This window comes from Ambystoma mexicanum, chromosome 2q (assembly GCF_040938575.1).
Source record: "Ambystoma mexicanum isolate Mex_15411 chromosome 2q, UKY_AmexF1_1, whole genome shotgun sequence".
NCBI lineage: Eukaryota > Metazoa > Chordata > Amphibia > Caudata > Ambystomatidae > Ambystoma > Ambystoma mexicanum.
In genome coordinates, this window is record NC_090924.1 from 600023781 (window position 1) to 600045854 (window position 22074).

Below are 22074 nucleotides of genomic sequence, written 5' to 3' on the forward strand. Positions count from 1 at the left end.
TGTTACAAATCATGTTCTATAATGCACAATTCTTAACACAAACCCTTCGGTCAGTGAAATGTGATTGGGGGTTAGTATATGGTGACTTTGTATGTTACATTTGGACATGTAACAGAGCACTGAAATAGGAGTACAGAAAAGTCTATACTGCAATATTTATTTTGCATTGGTTTTGTTGACTCTGCAGCAGTTTTTTAGTTTCTCCGGGTCTAAGTAGCTTGACTTTTTATTCAGTGTCTTTATAGTTTGTAGGATCATGGAAAAACTGTGGATGTACTAGTGGAAGTACCCAACAGATTGACTTTCATGTGCCAATCCATCACAAGCATAGGAAGCCATTGCCGGTTCTCATGATCAGTTTCGAGTTCTTCCTTTCGGGCTGACCTCCGCCCGAGGGTTTTCACCAAGTTAATTGCATTGGTGGCAGCAAGTCTCAGGAGAGGGGTGTGAGGAACCAGAAGGTGTCTCACCCACCGGTCCCTGGGGATCTGTCATCCAGGTGACTAGGACAGAGCCATCTCTTTTAGATCCAGTTCCTGGGGGTGGACCAGTGCAGGAGGATCACCTGGGTGAGGGGTCTTCGAGGAGTGAGACACCAGAAGGAAAAATACGGTATCCCCTTCCCTGTAACATCTTTTCCCCATCCTACCAAGTAGGATATTTAGGAACTCCACCCACTTTACAACACAAACACTTTCACTCGGACATCCCACTATGAGGGAAAACAGACTAACACCTGAGCCGTGTTCCTGACGCGTTCCAATGCAATGGTCAGGCGAGGTCAGGCAATTACTGAACGTAACACACACCTGACTCCCATTAAGCTTCCCCACACGGATAAAAGGCGCAGCATGAGAGCACACTCTGAGTGAGGCAGAACACACAAGGAAACAGCAGTTCCAAGATGGCAGTTTAACGAGAGAAGAAAGATGGCAAAACAGAATGGGATCATAAAGAGGGAAGTTCCCTTCACCTTTCGTCAAGGAACTGTTACTTTACTAAAACTTTGAGAATAGAAAGCATAAAACCAGCAAACCAAGCTGAAGCATCCTGCATTGTGAGTCAGAGGTACCCGGGGCCCTCCAGCCTCAATAATCAAGGCGGGGAGAAGCACAGCCACCGTGGTACTGTCCTTGGCTCCAAGAACAAAGCAGCGTCCATGAAATCAACATAGCCAGTGAGTTGGGGAGACCGATACAAGACCTGTCTGTGTTGAAGCCAAGGTTGCAAGCAGGAACTAACATTGTTAAAATGCGTGTGATAAAGGACGCAAGTAAAGTTGAACTCCTGATCAGTGTTTGAACTTTTAAAGCAAGATACAATACCTTTGATAGAGTGGTCCTGCACCGCGTGGGTGCTCAGTCGAAAGTCTCTGTAAGGTATCCAGGTGAGAATTGGCAAATTGAAAGTGCAAAAGAGATCATATCAAGAAGAGCGAGTAATTGTGAATCCAGCGCACAATCGAAAGCCTTTGATTTTTGAAGTAAAGAAAGCTTGGAAAAGTAGATGAAGTAGGTCCCAGCCCGTCAGAGGGAGATCAATTAAAAGCTTTGTGTTAGAGTAGGTCTGAACCCAGCGGAGTGGGACCTGAGGTGAACCGAAAATCCCCCAAGAAGTTGTAAATGTGAAATTATAAGAAGAAATTAACTTTAATGTCTGTCGTGTTGCATCAGGCCCTCTGAAAAAAGGGACTTTAAATGTCAAAGAGACTTTGGCACAGAAGGCCCTGATGTTGAGGTTTTGAACTGCATCCTCATGCCAGAGAAGCCACAGAGTGGGATAAGCTTGAGTGTGCCTCCTTGTCCCATGCTGAAAACGTGGGTAAGGGAAGCCAACGGCTTGATTATCCTGACATATAATTTCTTGAACATTTTTCTTTTCCATAACATTGTTTCCCACACTATTTGTATTTAAAATTAAGGATTGGCAATAGGTTTATTAGTATAGGCCCTTTTATTTTGACAGACTCGACTAGGACTGCTTTATTATTATTTGATGGTCGTAGCTTGCTCCCATCTTTAGATTTAGGATTAGATAGGCATTTTTCAAACCCAATTGAAGTTCAATAAACACCCTTGAACTGTTATCACTTGTGTCTGTCATACTGTTTGATAGCATGCCTTGCGTACAGGGGGTATTCATATCTACCCCTACCTGGACGAAGTCTGATCAGAGCACGTTCACCCGAACAGGCCCAAGAACATCTCAGTATCACCTGCCGCTTCCTCCACAGACTGGGCTTCTCCCTCAATAACAAGAAGTCTCACATGATACCATCTCAGAGACTCCAGTTTATTGGAGCAGTCCTGAATTCATCCATGGGAAAAGTCTTGCCACCCGAGGTGAGGGATCAATACATTATGCAGATGGTCAACGAATTTCAGAGTGCCCAGCGTCTTCTGCCCTTTGTCTTTTTGAGTTTGCACCGCCTCATGGCATCTTGCATTTTTCTGGTGCCAGAGGCTCGCCTGAGAATGAGATCCCTTCAGTGGACTCTCAGAACACAGTGGACCGAATTCTCAGCCAGGATGATTCTGAGCAGAGTCTCACAGGAACTTCTGTGGTGGGCCTGCAAGGACAACATTCTGAAGGGAGAACCTTTTTGGCAACCTTGGCCGGACATAACTGTAGTGACAGACGCCTCACTCACGGGGTGGGGAGCCCACACCAACAATCTGTCAATCAGCAGTCGGTCTCCATCAGAGTCCAAACTCCACATCAACCATTTAGAGCTGAGGGCAATCAGACTAGTGCTGAAGGCCTTTCAGCTCTCTGTATGGGTTAATAATGTCCTGATAAAGATGGACAACACAGTGACCATGTACAACCTCAACAAGAGAAGGCGTAGGGTCACTACCACTGTGCAGAGAAGCAATGCAGCTTTGGTTCTGGGCAATTCAAGAAGGAGTCTCTCTATCAGCAGTTCACCTAGCCGGAGAGGAGAACACAGCGGCGGACGCTGTGAGCAGGCAGAGCACAGTCTCCCTTGAGTGGGAACTAGCTCAGGAAGTCCTTCAAGAGATCTTCACCCTTTGGGGAACCCCTTAATTGGATCTGTTTACAACCAATGTCAACCGGAAGTGTAAACTGATTTGCTTCAGGGAATTTAGGGACGCGTTTGTAGTAGACTGGGAGTTTCCACTCCTGTATGTGTTTCCTTCAGTCCCCATCATTCTTCACATGATCAGGAGGTTGAGAAAGTTCTGGAAATCCATTATCCTAATTGCCCCGGATTGGGCCAGGAGGACGTGGTATCTGGACCTTCTGGACATATCCATCTGCCCTCGAATATATCTCCCACAAAGAGAGGACCTTCTCTTGCGAGAGGAGGGTCAGGTTCTCCATCCAGAGGTCAAGACACTCAGCCTTTACGCATGGTTTCTGAGAGGTACAAGGATTGGCACTGCCCAGATGGAGATTTTTCGGCAAGAAGGCCAGCAACAAAATCCTTATTCCTCTGCCATTTGAACAAGTTCTGCTGCTGATGTAGGAAAAATTATGTGGACCCTTTTCAGTGCGATGCACTTATGGTGTTCTCTTTTCTACTACATTTGGAAAATATGGAGCTCCAGATTGAAACAATCAAGGGTTATCGAGCAGCGCTTTCCATATTCAAGCACACCTCGGAAGAGGCATCCTACTTCAAAATAACGTTAATAATTACATTTCTTAAAGTACTCACAAATGTGTTTCCTCCTACACCATTCCAAATCCCAACTTCGGACCTTAACTTGGTTTTAAAGTTTTTGACGTGCGCTCCTTTCGAGCCACTCCATCCCTGACCTTTAAGGATACTAACTTACAAAACTATTTTGTTAGTAGCGATAACATCAGCCCGCAGGGTGAGTGAGTTGCAGACATTATCCTCTAAACCTCTGTTTGCCACTTTTTACAAGGATAAGGTTGTCCTTGAGGTCAAACCCTCTGTTCTAGCTAAGATTGTGTCAGATTACCCTTTAGCACAGAAAATTGGGCTTCAAGCCTTCTATTCTCCACCTCATTCTGGCAAGGAAGAGGAAAGATTCCATAGACTCGGTCCGAGGAGATCTCTAAGCTTATATATTTCAAGGATGGCAAAGTTGCGACAGCACGACCAACTTTTCATTGGATATACAGGACACAAACTAGGTCTGTCAGTCACCAAACAGACGTAATCCAGATGGATCATACTGGCTATTTCGGAGTGCTACAGGCTAGCTGGGAAAGATCCCCCAGAAGGTTTAAGGGCTGAATCCACTAGAGGCATGGCAACTTCCTCTGCCCTTCAGAGGGGAGTTCCGATAAAGGACATCTGCGAGGCAGCTACCTGGTCCACCTCCCACACGTTCATAAAACATTATTGTTTAGACACTTCTAACAATGAAGGAATATTTGGAAGGCAGTTCTATGCTCCATTCTGGACAAACAATAATTTCAATTCTTACTCCCTCCTCCAAAAGAACCTAATACTGCTTTGTAAGTCTATCATAGAGGAGGAATACCTGGGAAGAACAAGTAACTTACCCCTGGTAACGTTCTTTAGATTGGATGTTCTTCCCACGTATTTCTCATCGCCCTCCAACCTTCCCCACTGTAGAATTTCTGAGCTTTAGGCAATGCACTCTTTTAAGGTCTTATAATTTAAAGGCACTTATCAAGGACGGTAATTCTGCTCATGGGTGGCGAAAAAATGGAACTGACAGCAACGGGCGCTGCGTGTGGTATATATACTCGACAGTGATGTTAGCCGAGGAGAAAGCCTTTGAGGGACATCGAGTCGACAGTCTCGACGCACAGCACCCTCTGGTGAGCGAACATATTTTCCAAAGCAGCTGAAGCTGGAAACAAAGATATTATAGATGAGGAATACGTGGGAGGAACATCCAGTTGAAAGAACGTTACCAGGGGTAAGTAACTTGTTCCTCTCTCACACACTCCTAAACACACACACACACACACGCTCTCTTAGAGTCCCTCCATGCCTGAGTCTTCCCTCTTCCAGACCGATCTGAGATTGGGCCTGTCAGCCCCTTTCTGCACATGCATGGGGCGGGGCTTGGCCTGGCTGTGGCCTTTTGCTGCAGCCTTTGGTATGCAGTCCTCTTAACACAGGCAAAACACTGCATACCCCCTTCTCTGGGATTGGTCTCTTCCCCTAGGGAATATGATTAATTCAAGCCCCACCCACTGATTCCACAGGCAGCTGGTAGTTAATGGCTGCCAATTATCACGATATGGCCAGCCAGCAGAGAGCTGAAACATGAAATACCCACTGAAAAGCTATACATCCGTCTATGTCAGCAAGTTCCTGCTGAGGAGGAACTGGTGTGAAACGGCAACAAGGTGATAACCCTTCTGGATACCCCAAACGAAGTGATGGCCTGACTGACTGGCAACATGGGGCAGTTGTTAGTGACCCCCTGAGGCTCAAGGCCCCTTTGAGCTGAAAGGGTGGACAGGCCCTGATGCCCTAATACTGATTTCTAGTGACTCCACTGTGCTAATGGCAACACGCAGCTTCCCACAATCAATGGCTTTGGGAGACATGAGGCATGGAACAGAAGTGTACAGTGATGAACGAAGAGTGCAAGCAGTCTCTTGCTTGCACAGTGCTTTCCCTCACTGTGGTTATCTAGCCATTATCCAGTCCTGGATGTCGACTGCCTACATCAAACTAAACCCATCCAAGACTGATTTTGTCCTCATCGGTTCGCCTGCTAAAAACAACTTGTCCAACAATAGCTCAACAATATGCTTCTAGAACAGAGGTCTTCAAACCTTGTTGGCCTGTGCCCCCCCACCCCATGAGCAAAATGTGGCCAGGCCGGACCCCCCAAAAATGCCAAAGGGACAGTAAGTCCAAATGGCTATGAAATATTGCGTGCCGTCACCGAACCCTTGTCCCAGTATAGTGCCTAGGCTCCCCCACCTGCTCCCATCACAGTCCATGGGCTCCCTCATCCCACTCCTAACCCAATCCCTGGGGCTCTTCCCACCCCAGTGCAGACCCTGGAATCTCCCCACCCTGCTCCCACCAATGTCCCTGGGCTCTCCCCACCCTGCTCGCACCGCTATGCCATGGCTCCGCTCATCCTGCTCCCGCACAGTCCCTGGGCTCGCCTCACCCTGCTCCCAGCACAGTCCCAGGGCCAGTGGCTGCTGGTTAATTTTTTTAGGTGGAGGGGCAGAATTATTTCTCCCAGATATTCCACAGCAACCGAGCGTAGTGGTTAGCCCAAGCCAATCAAAGGAGGTTCGGGGAGAGGTTCTCCCCGCAGGAATTGTTTTAAAATAATGGATTAAAATGTTGCATTTTAGAGCCTACTTTTAAAAAAGTGTGGTAAAAAGCCAGTTTGTAATTGGCGCTGTGGGGCTTTGGGGGCAGGCATGGTATTTTTTACTGGACATCTATAGTAGATGTCCAGTAAAAATATATAATCCCTGTCCACTGGGCCTCACAGCACCTAACACATGCACACAATCAAAGTGATTATGTTTGTAGGCAAGGTGCTGGGGGGCCCAGGGGGAAAGCACTGATATTGTTGCTGTCATGATGCCCGCTCCCGGGGAGCCGGTTCAAGCCCTGCGTCCCCGAAAGCGGACATCCAGTCCCCAGGGAAGGACCCAGCAACCCCATATAGGGGCCCTTTGGACAGTGTCCTGGCGCCTATGGCGCCAGGCTCATAAAAGACATCAGTCCTGGCGCCATAGGCGCCAGGCTCATTATGGGAGTGCTTGGGTGCACTTACCTGATGCAGACCATGCTGCAGGATCCCGGCCTCCTTGAGGCCTGAAAGGAACTACTTTACCTGTGGGACTAATTTACCATCCGGGCGTGGTCGGGGAAGGATACATACCTGATTGGAGGAAGGATACATACCTGGAACTTCTTCCAAGGCTATTTAAACCCCACCCGAACAGCCACACGTGCTTCGCGTTGTTCTGCATCTTGCAGCTGGACGCTCACCGTGTCTGCTCCTGCATCCTGACTTCTGCCACGCCTGCCAGCATCCTGGATCACCTGCAAAGGAAGAGAAGAAGAGAACAGAAGAAGGAAATGTCCTTACCTGCTAAATCCGCATCCCGCAGACATCTCGCCGACAATCCTGAAAAGGAAGACTTTTATTTAAAAGCTCATCGCGTCGATCGCTGCAGCGCCGCATTCCACTCACCTTTACAGGGCGCCTCCATGTTCAGCAGCGATCATCCGGATTCGCAGTCACGCCCCAGCGCCTAGGGAGAAAAAGACAAGAACAAAAGGTGAGAGAGAGAAGGGAATAAGGAAAGCTAAATCTCCATGTTAAGACTTACCTGTTGATTCATTCCCTCTTCATTTCGGGTCCGCGCCGCATCCTGGCATTTCCGGACCCCGGCCTCTAAGGGGAAAAAGAGACATCAGCGTTAATGAGCGAATGAAAAGACATTACCAAAAAACGCTCATTAAAGACTTACCTGATTTCTACAAGGATTTCACCTCTCATCTCGGGTCAGTGCCTGTTCCACCCTGCCCTGTCTGTATGTGCGAGATGGTGCAGGAGTGCAGGAGTGCACTCTCACACAGACAGACATGCAGTTCCCCAGCCAGCATTTCAAATGAGCTTTGCAAGGCTGGCAAAGCAAAGCGCCCCAAGCCTTGCATGACTCATTGAACATGTGTGGCTGAGGAACTGAACTGTCAAAGGGAAACAGGGTTTCCATTTGTCAGTTCAGCCAGCCCAGGAGCACTCCCTCTGCTCTAAAAAGCAGGGTTTCACTGGATGGCTCCTTGGATCCTCCATAATGGGTGAGGGGGCCACTGGATCGATGCCACCTCACCCATTATGGACGAGCTGCACCTGCCCACAGCTCACCCAGCCTCGTTTTGTCTTTCACCCCTTTTTCTTTACTTTTCAGGTGGGGTCTCGCCCCTCTACCCGACCGGAATGCGGCAGCGCCCCACAGTTTGAATACATCTGGCCTATAAGGATTTGATCCACAACTCTCAGACTCAGCAAAATCCTTAGGCTTTGCCATTCACATCAGCCTGTCCTTCCAGAAACACATAGCAAGAAGGCTCAAATAGATGGGCTCAGAATCTCTACCCTTCAAAAAAATCAAACCTGTCGCAGGACTTCTGGACTGTAGTGCCGCCCCTTGTGGTCTCGCACATCGATTGGGGAAATGCTCTCCTGACAGGGCTCCAAGCTGCTCACTTTGCTCCCCTAAAAGCAGTCCATCACGCTGCTTATTACGGGAGCACAGAAATGTGACCAAATTATTGCCATCCTACGTGAACTACATCGGCTTCCAGTCCACGCCAGGAAACTGTTGAAGACTGCATGTATCATCCAGTCATGAGTAGCACACCATCGTATCTAGTGGCTAAGCTCCACATATCTGATGGCACATGCTCCTCGGGTAGCAAATCAACCAACCGGCTTGAATCACAACTCCTCCGCAAAGAGAGGACCCGCAAACAATCCTTCTCTTGTCATGTACCCACCCTCTGAAAGTCGATCCTGGTGTCGGCTCGGAATGCCCACAATTCTCCAATTTCACAATTCTCGCAAAACATGGCTCTTTCAATAACACCTGACCAAGGACTATTTCCAATGGACCCACATACCGACGCACAGATCTCACAGTACTGCATTACTGTTAAAAGATGCCAGTCCAAATGCCAGATACCCACACTCTGTATAACGCTCTGCTGCTCTCGAGCTACATCTGTGCTTTAAACAATAAAATAAAATAAGTTTTAATAAAATAAGTCCAGGTATGGGAAATTCCTCAGAGGAGTTTAGAATATGTGTGTGCATTTAGCCAAAGCAAAGTTGAGTAGGGTGGCAAGGTCCCTACTAGCTACTCATGTCGTACTGGCAAGTGGATGGGTGCTATGAGATTGACAAGATAGAGTGCGAGAGTGGTAGATTCATTATGTGTCCAGCTAGACTGAAATTTGTGTCGTGGGGCATAGCTGCATTCTAATGGCAGAGGTGTTGTGCAATATGTTGTAGAGAATGGAGTATGGCTGCAGATGTCTGCCAGTGAGTGGTTTTGCTTTCAGCTATCTTCCATAAGCATGGAGTGTGATATGTACCTGTCTGCTGTTGCTGGATTCTTGGTTTGTAGATGCGGCATGGACTCTAAAACTTAACAAGCAGTGGCTAACTTACGTCTCGCTAACTTTGGGCGAAGTGTCTAATTCAGATATCCAGCTAAAAATGTACAAACAGTGGCAAAATTAAATGTCTTGCTAGAATTTAAGAACAGTGGCTAGCTCTAATATCAAGTCAAAGTTGTGATAGTGCATACCTAATCTATGTGAGGAGGAGGTTGGAGGAGATGAAAAAGAGAGGAAGGGTTCCATGTTATAATGTCCCACAAAAATGTCTCCTGATGAAAATGTTGCTGCAACCCCTGCATTTATTTTATTTCCAAGGTGTGAAGGGGACATCCCCTCAACCCATCCCCATACATAATGTCACCATATATTATGTTGCCAATGGCTTTTCCCAGCAACATTATATATGGGGATGTCCCTCCTTTCCTGGGCAAACTCCTGGAAAAGCTGGCCATCTCCCAGTTTAATCTTCACACTAAATCTGTTGGTTGTCTCCGTGACCATCAGTCTGGTTTCAGAGTTGCCAGAAGCACGGAATCTGCTCTCCTGAACATCTGTGAAGACCTGCTCTCCATTCCAACACACCCTGTGTCCTCATATTACTTGATCTTTCTTCTGCCTTTGACACGGCCAACCATGCCATCTTGCTCAACTGTCTCAGTGATAACCAAGGTATCAACGATCAGACCCTAGCTTGGCTGACCTCTTTCCTCTCTGATCCACTCTCCCACGTCGAACTCGGGTTCTTGCTCTCCTCTATCTCTATCTCTACCTGTGGTCTATACTCTCTCCCTGTCTGATCAACCAATACCTGCCACTTATTGCCCACCGCATTGCCGCTCTCTGGCCCAACTTTCAGTGCTATGCGGATGACACTCAACTCATTTTCAGGCTCCCTTCCGCCACCTCTTCTCCTTCTCTCATCTCTGACTGTCCGCCATCCAGGAGTGTTGTGCTGCCAATGATCTCTGCATTCATGCCAGTAAGACTGAGATTCTCCTCATCTGCACACCTACTCCCTCCTTTCCTGTCCCTCTCTGGCCGGCCTCACTTGGCCCTCTTCCTGCTCCCACCTGTGAGGCTAAAAACCTCGGGGCCATCTTCGACTCCACACTTTCCTTCTCTCTTCACATCTCTGATGTCTCTAAGATGTCACACTAAGAGCTGCACCTCCTCAGAGGTGTTCTTCCTTTCCTCTCCTTCCACCAGAAGCTCACTGTCTCCAGAGCTCTGGTACTCTCTAGACTGGACTACTTCAACAGCCTCTTTCTAAATGTGCCTGCCTCTACTCTCCGCCCTCTGCAACTCATCCAAAACAGGACTGCGAGACTTGTCCTTTGCTTCAAGCCCAGGGATCGTATCTCTCCAGGACTGAAACCTCGGAACTGGCTCCCAGTGGCTGCGAGGATTAAGTTCAAAACCCTCTGCATTGTCCACAAGGCCTTCTGGGCCCTGAGACCTAAATACCTTCAACTCTCTCTTCCTAAATATCTTCCTTCTCAAGCTCTTGGCTCATCCGCCTCCAACTCCCTCATGGTTAGTCGCTTCTCCAAGCAGCGAGTTGGTGGTAGATCTCTTTCCTCTGCTGGGGCCTCCCTCTGGAACACCCTCCCTGCCTCTCTGAAACTTAAGGAGAACCATCTCCAGTTCCGGAAGCACCTCAAGACCTTTCTCTCTGCTTCTGCTTTCTCTCCTCCTCTCCCCTGCTGACCTCCTGGCTGATTCTCAGACTGCACTGGTTACTCGGCTACCCTCTCATCTCAGGCCCTGTCCCCTTCCCGCCAGTTGCACACCTGCACTGCCCCCCTGGCAACCCTTACACTTGGGGACTGTTTCTCTATCCCTACAGCCCCTACCCGCACCTGACGTCTGCACTTACCCTTGCACTTGCCACCAGCTGGCCGCACTTTTATTTATTGTCTTTATTTATTCAATGTTATCCTATGTACTGCACTACCCCCTCCCCTTTCCCCCTGCACTTTTTGCCTTCCCCTTCCCCAGCAGGTGCACGATCTCAATGTCACCTAGCCTAGTAGGATTGTTGTCTCTGTCTTACCTCTGTTTCCCCTCCCTTGCCTCGTTGCACCTTGAAACACTTGTGTATAGGCGCGTTATAAATGCCATATCATATCATATCATATGTATGGGGACATAATTACCTGATACCAGATGAAGGAGGTTGAAAGATGACATCAAGAGGTTGGAGGAGTTCAAAGAGAAGGTTTTAAGATACATAAAAGAGTAAGTAGTAGAGAGTGTTCAGGGGGCAGGTGGAGAAGAGACTGGGAGGAGTCGGGTGAAGGGGAAGAAAGTGCATGAGGAGAAACCTGTCAGAGTGGAGAGGGTAGGAGGTGCTGGAGAGTTCCCCCTAGATGTGAGATCTTTGAGAAACATCAAGAAGGAAGAGGAGGACAAAGCTTTGGAATAGAGCCAGGACCCTGTCACACAGAACAGGATAGGTAGTGGAAGTGTACCCTGCAGGGTAACCCCAGGTTTCCAGCATCTTGGTCGATGCTCTGGGGTTTCACTCATCACTACTGAACCCCAGCTTCCACCCTTTGCAATCAACCCCTGCTGGTTTATGTGGCGCCCACAGAAAAGGGGCCTACCCTACCTAGAACCAAGGGTGAAAAGTAGAGATGCCCAGGATCACCAAAACCGAGGACAAGGCACAGAGGACCAGAGGGACCAAATCTAGGAGACAAGAAATATGTGCAGAGACACTTCAAAACCCAAGTACTGTGAACTGGTTATGGAAGGAATCTGCATTGAGATTCACCAACTAAAAAAAGACCTGAAGCCATCCTGGTATTGCTAAATGTTTTTGTTGCATTTTATTAATTAGGCCCAACCATGGTAATATCCCTAACACATCTTTGGTTATTCACTACGTTTTGTGCTGGCCTCATGCTCGTCCTGTTTGCCTTTGTGACAAAGCCTAGAATTTACAGCTGTTATATTATGTAAATGTGCACACATAGAATATAACAAGAAGGTGCATCAGTGCCCCTTGCAGGACAAAGAACACTACTTTAAGAATATTTCAAACATTGTGATGTGGCATTATATACCTGTTCCACGGGCATCGCCAGGGCACAACGACCCAGGGCCCTAGTTAGCATGGGCCCAAGGCCGTTACCCACCGGTGATGCCCGTGGTACAGGTACATAAGGCCATTAGCACCCATCCCATGGTCTCTGACGGGGTTAATTCACAGTATTTTTTTTCTCCGTGAACATGGCGCTACGTGGCGTACCGTTCACGGAAAGAAAATACTGTTCCAAGATAGCCAACATGGAAAGGGAAGGTGGGGCTCTGTGCAGAGCCCCTCTTCCCTTTTCATAACATCAGTCGGGAGCAGAGTGGGAGGTACAGGTGCAGCGGCAAATAAGGAAACTTTGGGTGGTTGGTGGGAATACAAAGTAAATAAATGGGTCAAGATGGCTGCGGGTAGCTGGCCGTCAGGCGGCTTGGAACGCAGGCTTTCACCAGCGGGTCAAGCACACGATCCTAGCCACCTGATTGGCTGGCTTAATTTCATACTCCTGCTCTTTCACTTCAGGTTTGAGAGGCTAATGTCGCAAACATGAGCTCCAGCTTATACGATGAAAACTAATACCCACATGACTACAAAAACACTATCCTTAAAAATGAAGAGCAACCCAAACACCCTTCAGTTAATTCCTTATAGGCCATCTATCTTCTAAATGTATTGTGGTCTACGTGATGTGCCAATTGTAATCCAAATGTACTTCACATTGAGAATTGCTTCTATTTACACGTTTTTTATAGATCGTGATGCTGTTTTGGAACTGGAAAGTGAGCTCAAAGGAAATCGAAAGACTGCAGGAGACAAAGCATTGTATTTTGCTGGAATGTTCCTGTGGCTGATGGGGCGAAACGACAAGGCAAAGGAATACATTGACCGAATGCTGAAGGTCTCCAATAGATCTCATGAGGTATGACTGTGTGCTGCACTTGAAAATTGTTCATAAAACTGCAAACCATTACTAAGGTATTTTTTAGAGTGATTCTCCATTTCAGAATCTACTGTTGTACTTTGACAGTGTGGTGTAACATTCTTTAGTAGGTTGCTCTCCAATAAAGTACATTTGAGGATGCTAAGAGATACCCTCATTTACGGCTTCTGGGTCATTTGGGTTTACACTAGTCTCAAGAATCTGGTGGATAGGATCAAGAAGAAGAGAATATTATTGTAAAAAGAATACTCTGTATTAGTGGATAATTCATGAAAGAAAATATATTCCAAAAGGTGACCCAAACTTAAGTTATATTCTGGAGTTTATGTAAGCACATGACTACCATAAAAGACCTCTAGGTGAAAAAAGAACAGTTTAGGGATCAGAAAAGACAAAGCAATCCAGTGATTAGTATAGATATTATCTTTGGAAAAGAGATATGTTTTTATTAATTCATGAAATTGAAAGCGGTTCTGAATGACTTTCAGAATCCTGGGTAATTTGTTACATATCTGGATAGAAAAGCTTCTGCCACCAATTCAGTTTTTTAAAAGTTTCTTGGTTAAAGTAGCGCAAGCTTCTGCAGGTAGAGTAGTTTACATGGGCTATATTGCATTAACTTGTCTTGAATATATTTTGAGCTGGGGCCATAGGTATGCTCGGAGGCATATATAGTGCTTAAAAGAAAGATTTATTTTTGTGTGTCTTTTAATTTTGACATATGCTCTTGTTGTTGATGGGATGCTAACATCAAACACTTCATTGCACAGGTCTTTTTTTTAATGCTGTGCTCTGGCTGTTGCTCATATTTTTGTTTTTAAATTCAGCACTTTTCTCTGCATCCTTTTCATCCGCGTAGATTTCCCTACCCTACAGAATATCTTCTGCGTGAAAATAACTCTTATTTGGGGTACGGGGATGTTCGGGAGAATTCTTTGTTTAGGCTGAATTTCCTAACCTAGTGAGTCCCCCAGCAGCTTTGCTGGATTTCTGGAGTTTGTTTTTTTCTCCTGCCAAGAGTGAGACTCTTTTTCTCCCACTCTTGGACATGATGTGTGCTGCTCCTTTGAATGTTAACGTGTTTCATGGGCTATGGGGTCTTTTATTCCATAGGGTCTCATATGTTTTTTTATATGTGTGTTACACCGCACCCTCCGTGCAGTAACACCGGGGCGTCATAGTGACCCCCCACCATACCCTGGGACTGACTACTGTCTCCCAGGGCATGTAAAGTCACCATTGGCTTTACTAGTACCAAATTACTAACAGAACCAGTACAAACCATCATATTGTGGACGTACTGGTAGGGGCAATTCGATTGCCCCTGGGTCTGTTGTTCGAGGGGGTACTGTCCCATCCCCCCTCGTCGAGTTTTGGCTGGTGGCAGTGGATACTACTTTTTATATTCAACCGCAAATATATCTCTATGGGATTTTCCCATTGTTCGAGGCTAATACTTTTTTAACATAGCCTCTAACATACCGCCGGTTTATGTATTTAATATTAATTCACCGGTTGGTATTTTCTGCCAGATTCGGTTTTAAAATGGCGTTTGTGTTCGCCTCTGTAACTCCAAACCAAAGGTCGAGCCCTTTGTTCCACTTTTGGCGGGCTTCTACACAGAAGCCCTCCAAAGTGGTGCCACTCTGTCTGGGTACCACAGGGGGTGTAGGAGGGGGTTTAGGCACCCTGGACTGAGTTTCCTTGGCAACTCAAGTCGCACTCTTGTGTGATTGGCCCAAGTGGTGAGCCGGCTGGCTCACCACTTAGCATGTTTGATTGACAGCTAGGCTGAATGAATGGGGGTTTCTTGCATAAAAGCAGGGCTTTTGGGACTGGAACTTCAGAAGTCGCCACAGGACCTGAAAATCCGACGAGGGAGAAGCTGAGCCGACCTGCTACGACGACACCACCAGTGGAGCCCTGCTGAACCGACTCACCACTTCCCGACGACAGAGGAGATCTCCCGGCTGGAGAGTCTTCTTCCCTTGACTGGTGGGCACAACCAGTTTACCTTCTTTGCTCGCATCCAGGACGTCTTGTGGTCGAATTGCCCGTGCCAAGCACCCCGGCAACCGGATAGCCACTTGCCACTGGACCGCGAATAAAAGGACCGCTCCTTTTAATTGAGAACTCCGTGGCTGGTTTCTTCCCGGGCAGTGCAACGGACTCCTGTTTTCCTCCACGACGAGATCCTCTCTTCCCCCGGACGAAGCACCGACTTGCACCCGCTGCCAGGAACCACTGCCCCCGCTGGAGCGTTCTCACCATTTTTAAGGCACTGTGTCCGCCAGGCCTCCCTTTCTAAAGATTGCTACAAGGTAATAATAATCCCTTAACCTTCTGGACTGGGCTGGCCGCCTTGACCATCTAACTGGTCCATTTATATTGGTCTAAACCTTTCTGAACCCTTGTGAGACTTTTGGGCACTTTCAACCGTGTGACCTTGGACACATTTCGTCCGGAGCCTCTTAAAGTGGGTCCGGCCTTGTTAACTTTGACTTTACGGTTTTAATCTGCCTTCTTCTCCTACTGTGTTCTTCCGAAAGTGTTGGGATCTGTTTCTATCTTTGCTCTGCCTTTCTCTCCCTTTTTAACCGATTGATTAGAGTGTCATCTTCGTTAAGCGCTCACCGCTGTCTGAAAATAAGTGTTGCTTTACTTAAGACTTGTCTAAATAATCGTTGAAGGGAGTGTATATCTTTTAGTGACCGTGTTTTTGAACTGCTTAATATTTGTGCCAGTGTGTTTAACTAGATGTGTTTTTAAATAAATAATTCTATCTCTTTTACACCAAGCTCTGGTCAGTGTTTGCTTGTTCTTTGTTCCTTTGACCTATTGTGAATACTCTGTATACTGCCTAACTCTTCTTGAGAGATGTCTGACTGCTCAGCCACAGCTACCAGGTAAATCTGGGTGGTACAGACTGCTACCAATTGGGTTTACAGCCAACCACCTGTAGTCTTAAATCTTTTGCAGTGGTCCCAGAGGGAACTGCACAGGTTTCTGCCTAACAGGGGATTTATATTTGTGTTGACCAATGATCTGGCAGAAGGTAAACTGGGAGCATTTCCAGAAGAGGAGCACCCAGAAAAGGATCTGGTGTACCAGAATCCTGAAAAGAACCGGGGTTGTCGAAGGACCGAAAGCGAATCCAAAGCTGTTCAAAAAATAGAGAGATTGGTAAGAGATCCTGGGGTCGTGGAGAGACCTGGGAGAAATCAAAGTTCACAAATAGACCTGATAGATTGGTGCTGAGAAGAAGATTCCTGAAGAGACCTGATGGAGTTGGGATGAACTAAGAAACCTCTGTAACGTTTTTTTGAAAGGCCACCCTCAACATGGGGAGTTCCTTCTCTCCCCAATGAAGGTGTCACACAACAAACCGTTTAATGGATTCTTTGTTCAGCCCTATTTCAGACTCATATCATGCCACTTGGATCCCTCCCCCTGTGCCACCAATGAGCCAAGAACCAGGCCGGTGTACAGAAAATATATTTATATTTATTTGAATTATAGGTAATGGAGATTGCACTAAAACTACACACGCCACCTACTCTGTGGCTCACAATTAAACTTCTTTTTACATAAATAAATCACACAAATTTGTTTGGAAAACACAAATTACAATACTTTGCTTTATGCAGATTTCAATTTAAGGAATAATCAACATTGGCCAATGAGCTAAATCAATTTACATATGCAGTGCTGTGCAATTTCGATTTTCCTGCACGCTTAAACAGGCTAGTAGTTTGGTTTACAGATTTGTACAAATGCATATGGCAATTATTATTTCACCCCAAATTTTGCTTCGAAATAAACACAGTGTGACTTTAAAGCAAGACATACATCACATATTCAGTGTTGAAAACATGATGTCTCACTTTTGCAAAGCACTTCTCCCTCCAGCCCCAAGAACCCAAGCATCAATTGCATGCAGCACTCTCCTATACAAAGGCCAAGTCTAGGGAGTGGGGACAGTTAAGAAGTTTGTTTTTCAGACCGCCCCACCCCATCACTTAAAGGCAGGTTTTAGGGAAGTTGGACAGAAAAATGGGGCTGGTTAGGACTTTTTGATTTTCAGACCCCCCTTCACTTGAAGGTCCGTGTTGGGGAAGTTGGACAGAAAAATGGGGATGATTAGGAATTTTGGATTTTCAGACCCCACCTCCCCCCTTCACTTAAAGGCCCATGTTAGGGGATCTAGGCAGTTTAGGGATTTTAGTTTAGGGACCAGGACACCCCTCTTCCTGAAAGAAGTCGGGTTAACAGGAAAAATAGGATCACCCAATTACATTACAGGCTATTGTTTTTAGCGTACACTCGGAATGAGCTTTGTTAATTTTGAATGTTAACAAAAAATCCCCCCTGGGTGTTTTGCTAAAGGGGAATTAATTAAATTAATATTCAGTCAAATAGGCTAAGGATCTATACAGTTTGCCCCTTCCCCTCTAATGGAAAAGAACCCACCAATGAAAGGGAATGAGTTAATTAAGTAGATCCCCCCCCCACTGACCTTTTGTTGGACAATCTACTTACTTTTGGAAATCTCTGGGCAGAGCAGAGCTTGTAGGGAAAACAGGATTTTAGCCAGTACTTTAGTCAACTGGATCCCACAGAACTTCTCTCTCTCTCTAGTTCCAGTGAAGAACCCGATCCTCTGCTTTCTAGTCTCCTCAGCAATAGGAATCTCCAGCATCCTTCCAATATTTCCCCCAGATGAAATTTCAGTAGCTCTACTTTGGTGATTATTGGCAGCTGTCTCTTGGTAATGTTTTAGCAGCTCTTCCTTTCTCTCATAGTGCATCCACTTTATATACCAGTGATGACACAATCAGGATTTCCGTATTGGGCAGTGCCCTGCAAGAATTTTCGCACCTTGATTGGTCCTTCACATTTCTCTCTAACCCCTAATCCCAGCCCCTGTCTAAGAATTGGTTCAGCAGTCTAGACCAGAAATATTGCAACTCCCATTTGAAATTCAAATTTTTTTTCTATGTCCATTTCAGCCAGCTACATGGCAAAAGTTTGTAATTCATCAATAAATGCTATTATTTAAAATGCAATTTAACCTCCAGCTACCTAATTTTACTCTCCATCAGCTCGCTAATTCTTAAATTCAGAACATTTTCAGGGCATACAGCATGTTTTAGCTTGCAATTGCAACTCCACAAGTCTCATGTGCATAACATTTATTTTAACAAAACCGCCTTGAAATTATCTTTAATAATGACCTCTTCCACAAGTCTGTAACTATAACCATTTATCAATTGCTGAATAAAATCACATGTCCAATATAAGTCTACGGCCACATCATAAACATATATAATATTTAGTTTCACATCACAGCTCCCATTTCTTGGAAAGCATGTGAACGGAGCCTCCTGGACTGTGTGTTTCTAAGGCCGGAGTAAAAGTCATTAGTCTCTTTTTTCTTAAAGGTTGATGGGTTGAGGAGATCCTCATCAGGCCGCAAAATGTTCATCACTTCCCTTTAATGCCATTAGGCCATACTGACATCTGGTACTTTTTTCTATTATCTGAAGTTGACCGCAATTTTGATTTTAAGCCTCTATTTTCTTGTATTGTTCCCCATTCATCACTGGGTCTGTGTTGATCAGCCCCTGTCGTCAATACTTGGAATGTACATTAGCTCCACAGAGATTTCCCTTTCAGATAAGTAACCAGGCAGGCCTTTGGAAATCTTCCCAGCAACAAGCAGAAGGGTCTGTCTTGGGCCTTTAGAAATAAAATAGCCTTTTCTTATCAGTTGTTGCCGGTATTTTGCATGTGAAGCATATTATCTATATTAATACATTGCATCTTGTCAGCACATTCAGTCTTTTCCCTGATATCTTTATTTTATCAGGGGAACATTTTCTCATTTCTTGCTTTAAAAAAACAACAAAATGCACATGCAAGTCATTTTAGTTTCAGTTTTGATTTGCACAAAGCAATTTTTATTAATGTTGCAAACTTTAATGATGGGCTTCTGTCTTGGAAGGTGGGCCTTATGTTGCTTTAAATGAAAATGTTACTTGGTTTTAGCACTGACGTGCAAGGCCAAGATTCCCTTATTTCAACATTTCAATGTGTGTCAGTTTCAGTGAAAATGCTGCATTTATCTCTCAGCCAGTCATTTGATGTGGCTTTCCAATCTGCACTTTGATTATATTTTTTTCAGCATTCCCTGAATTTCAACTGCAGAAAGACACATACTTTCCTTAATCCACTATTCTTTGTGTTATCTTCAGCAAGACACATAGGTGCATTCACCAGGCCCTTTCACTGTATTAATGTCATGACCCTTGCCCCTGGCCCTCATTGGCAAGTCAGCCTTCCAGTTAGGGCCAGGTCATGGGCCTTAAGACCTCATCCAAGATTCTCTTGGAGTCAGTCCTGGAGCCAGGCTCATAACCATCATGAAGACCAACATTAGAATGGGACTATTTACTTGGGACTATTTAACTTGGTGGGGGTTCAGCCAACATGGAGGCACACACATAGCTCAGTTACAAGGAACTGAGCTATGCGGTCTAGTCTTTTGGGTGTGGCAGGCCTGGGACTACTTTACCTGGACTACTTTGGGTATGGCAGGCCTGGGACTATTTTACCTGGACTACTTTACCTGAGACTATTTAAACCGCACCCAAACAGCAAAACATGCTTCGCGTTATTCTGCTGTGGGCAGCGTAACGCTCACCGTGTCCAGTTCTTTGATGCCAGCTTACCTGAAACCAAGGACCTGCAGAGAGAGAAAGAACACTACGGAACTTACCTGGAACAGTATCCTGTCTTCAATCCATCGCCTACTTCAGTTCCACTCACCTGAAGGTACGAACTCCATCATCCGGCACCGCATGCATCCTGGAATACCAGAACCTGGAAAGAGGAGACAGAAAGACAGCATTAGTAAGCGTTTACTCACGTTTCCTCCCAAATGAAGAAAGACACACAATTGTTACCTGGGTAGTCATTGTCATGATGCCTGCCCCCGGAAGACCAGACCAGGCCCAGCAGCCCCGGAAGCAGGCATCATGCCACTTGGAGCATGCCCAAAAGCCCCAGTTAGGGGCTGTTTGGGTACAGTCCTGGCGCCTATGGAGCCATGTTCATAAAGATAAAGTCAGTCCTGGCGCCATGGGCGCCAGGCTCATTAGTGATAACTTACCTGAAGGAGACCATGCTGCATACTCACCTGAGGCAGACCATGCTGCATGAAAACTCATGCCAAATGAGGCTTAGGAGGGACTATTTTACTGAAGGAACTATTTTGTTACTTAGGTGGGGCTGTGGAAGAATACTTACCTGGATCTTCTTCCAAGGCTATTTAAACCACGCCCGGACAGCCACACGTGCTTCGCGTTATTCTGCTTGCTGCAGCGTAACGCTCACTGTGTTTTCAGCAGCTCCAGTCTTCAGCCACGCCCGCTTCAGTCCTGGGACTCCTGAAACAAGAAGACAAAAAGGATAAAGGTTAGAACAGGAGTTTTAACTTTAATCCTTACCTGAATCCTGATCCATTTCGCCACGGAACTGAAAGACAGAAGTCTTTGAAGCATCGCTTCGCATTCATACGGCGCCGCGCTGAACTAACCTGCTTGGCGGTACTTCAGCATTCCATCACGCTCTCTCCATCTCGCGGCCGCCCTCCGACACCTAAGGAGACAAAGACAGCAAGGTGAGCAAGGGGACTCTCTAAGGCAATACAAGCTACCCCCAAGGACTTACCTGATTTACCACGAGAGGTACTCACCTCATTACGGGTCGGCGCAGTCAACTCTGCTTCATCGCCGTACCCCGGCCTCTAAGGGGAGAGAGCAAGTACAATACCAGTTAACCCCCCACAAAACTTACCTGATTTACCATGGGGGTCTCACCTCATCTCGGGTCGGCACAGTCAACTCTGCTTCATCGCCGTACCCCGGCCCCTAAGGGGAAAAACACAATAGACTTACCTGAATCTTACCGAGTGCCATTTGGAAATCTTCGAGTGGATTAATCGGCAGCCTGCAAGGAATCGGACAGAGTGAAGAGCAGACATTTGAACTCTTATGAACAATTGGACTTTAGAGTCAATACTGGAACTCACCAATTCCTCTACGCCACTGAAGTAACTGGTCATCAACGCGCCCCTGCGGTCGACGCAGGATGGAGAGCTCATCCTTCCAAACCATCAGGTGAGACTAAGGAGGGGACATCAAGAGTGATCAGTGGGAAGACACCGGGAGTGGGGAAGGTGGGTTGACACTCAATTCCACGGGTGGTTAATTCCTCTTCTCCTTTGCAGAAGAATATTCTTGCGAGCCAGACAAACTAGGCTGAGCGGGCCAGTCCAGTCAGTCATCTCGGCGCTACACGTCACGCTGGTGGAAATAGCAGCGGCCCAGTTCCGGTCGACGCCCCCGTGGGAACCAGGTGAGCGTAACAGTCATCTCCTGGTCAGTATCATCGCTGGAAAATTACGGCACTCGGCGAGGAACATCGCAACCTGCAAGGAGAGAAAAGACACAAGTTAGCAATATAGAAGGCGAAACAGCGCCGCGCATCGCGCATTACTCACCGGACAGCACCGCGCACACCGCGCTTTCGTCTCCCGGCCCATGCTCATCTTCAAACTGCATGACAACACCAAAATACCTTTCCATACCTAAAAGGAAAGAAGCAAGACATTATTATTCGAACTAAGAGGAACATACAAACTGCATATAAAGACTGTAAAGCGGCAAACCTATGGAGTCGCAGCAGGCCTGGATTCCCACAGGGGGGCTTGCACCAGTGAAGTAACTTGGTCGCTGCTCGCCCCCCACATCTACGCGCCCCTGCCACCAGGAGCAGGACAGCAAATTCACCTTTTACAATATTAAGGTGAGGAGAAGGCCCAAGGGGGAGGAATGAGTTGAGGCCAAGGGAGGTGGGAAAACATAAAGACAATCTGGTATTGAATCCAGCCCTCCTATATTGCAGACCCATCTTTAACCAGAGGCCTTACCAAGGGACCGGGAGAGGGTT

At 46.5% G+C, this 22074-nt stretch overlaps 1 protein-coding gene across 2 annotated transcripts in view; it reads left to right on the forward strand.

The window, feature by feature from the left end:
• Positions 1 to 22074, forward strand: part of TTC21A (tetratricopeptide repeat domain 21A) — a 1029691-nt gene that overhangs the window by 105854 nt on the left and 901763 nt on the right. For both annotated transcript variants that reach the window (XM_069647746.1, XM_069647747.1), the window contains exon 4: positions 12875 to 13041. In XM_069647746.1, coding sequence (XP_069503847.1) covers positions 12875 to 13041 — 167 coding nt within the window. The remainder of the gene's footprint in view (positions 1 to 12874; positions 13042 to 22074) is intronic.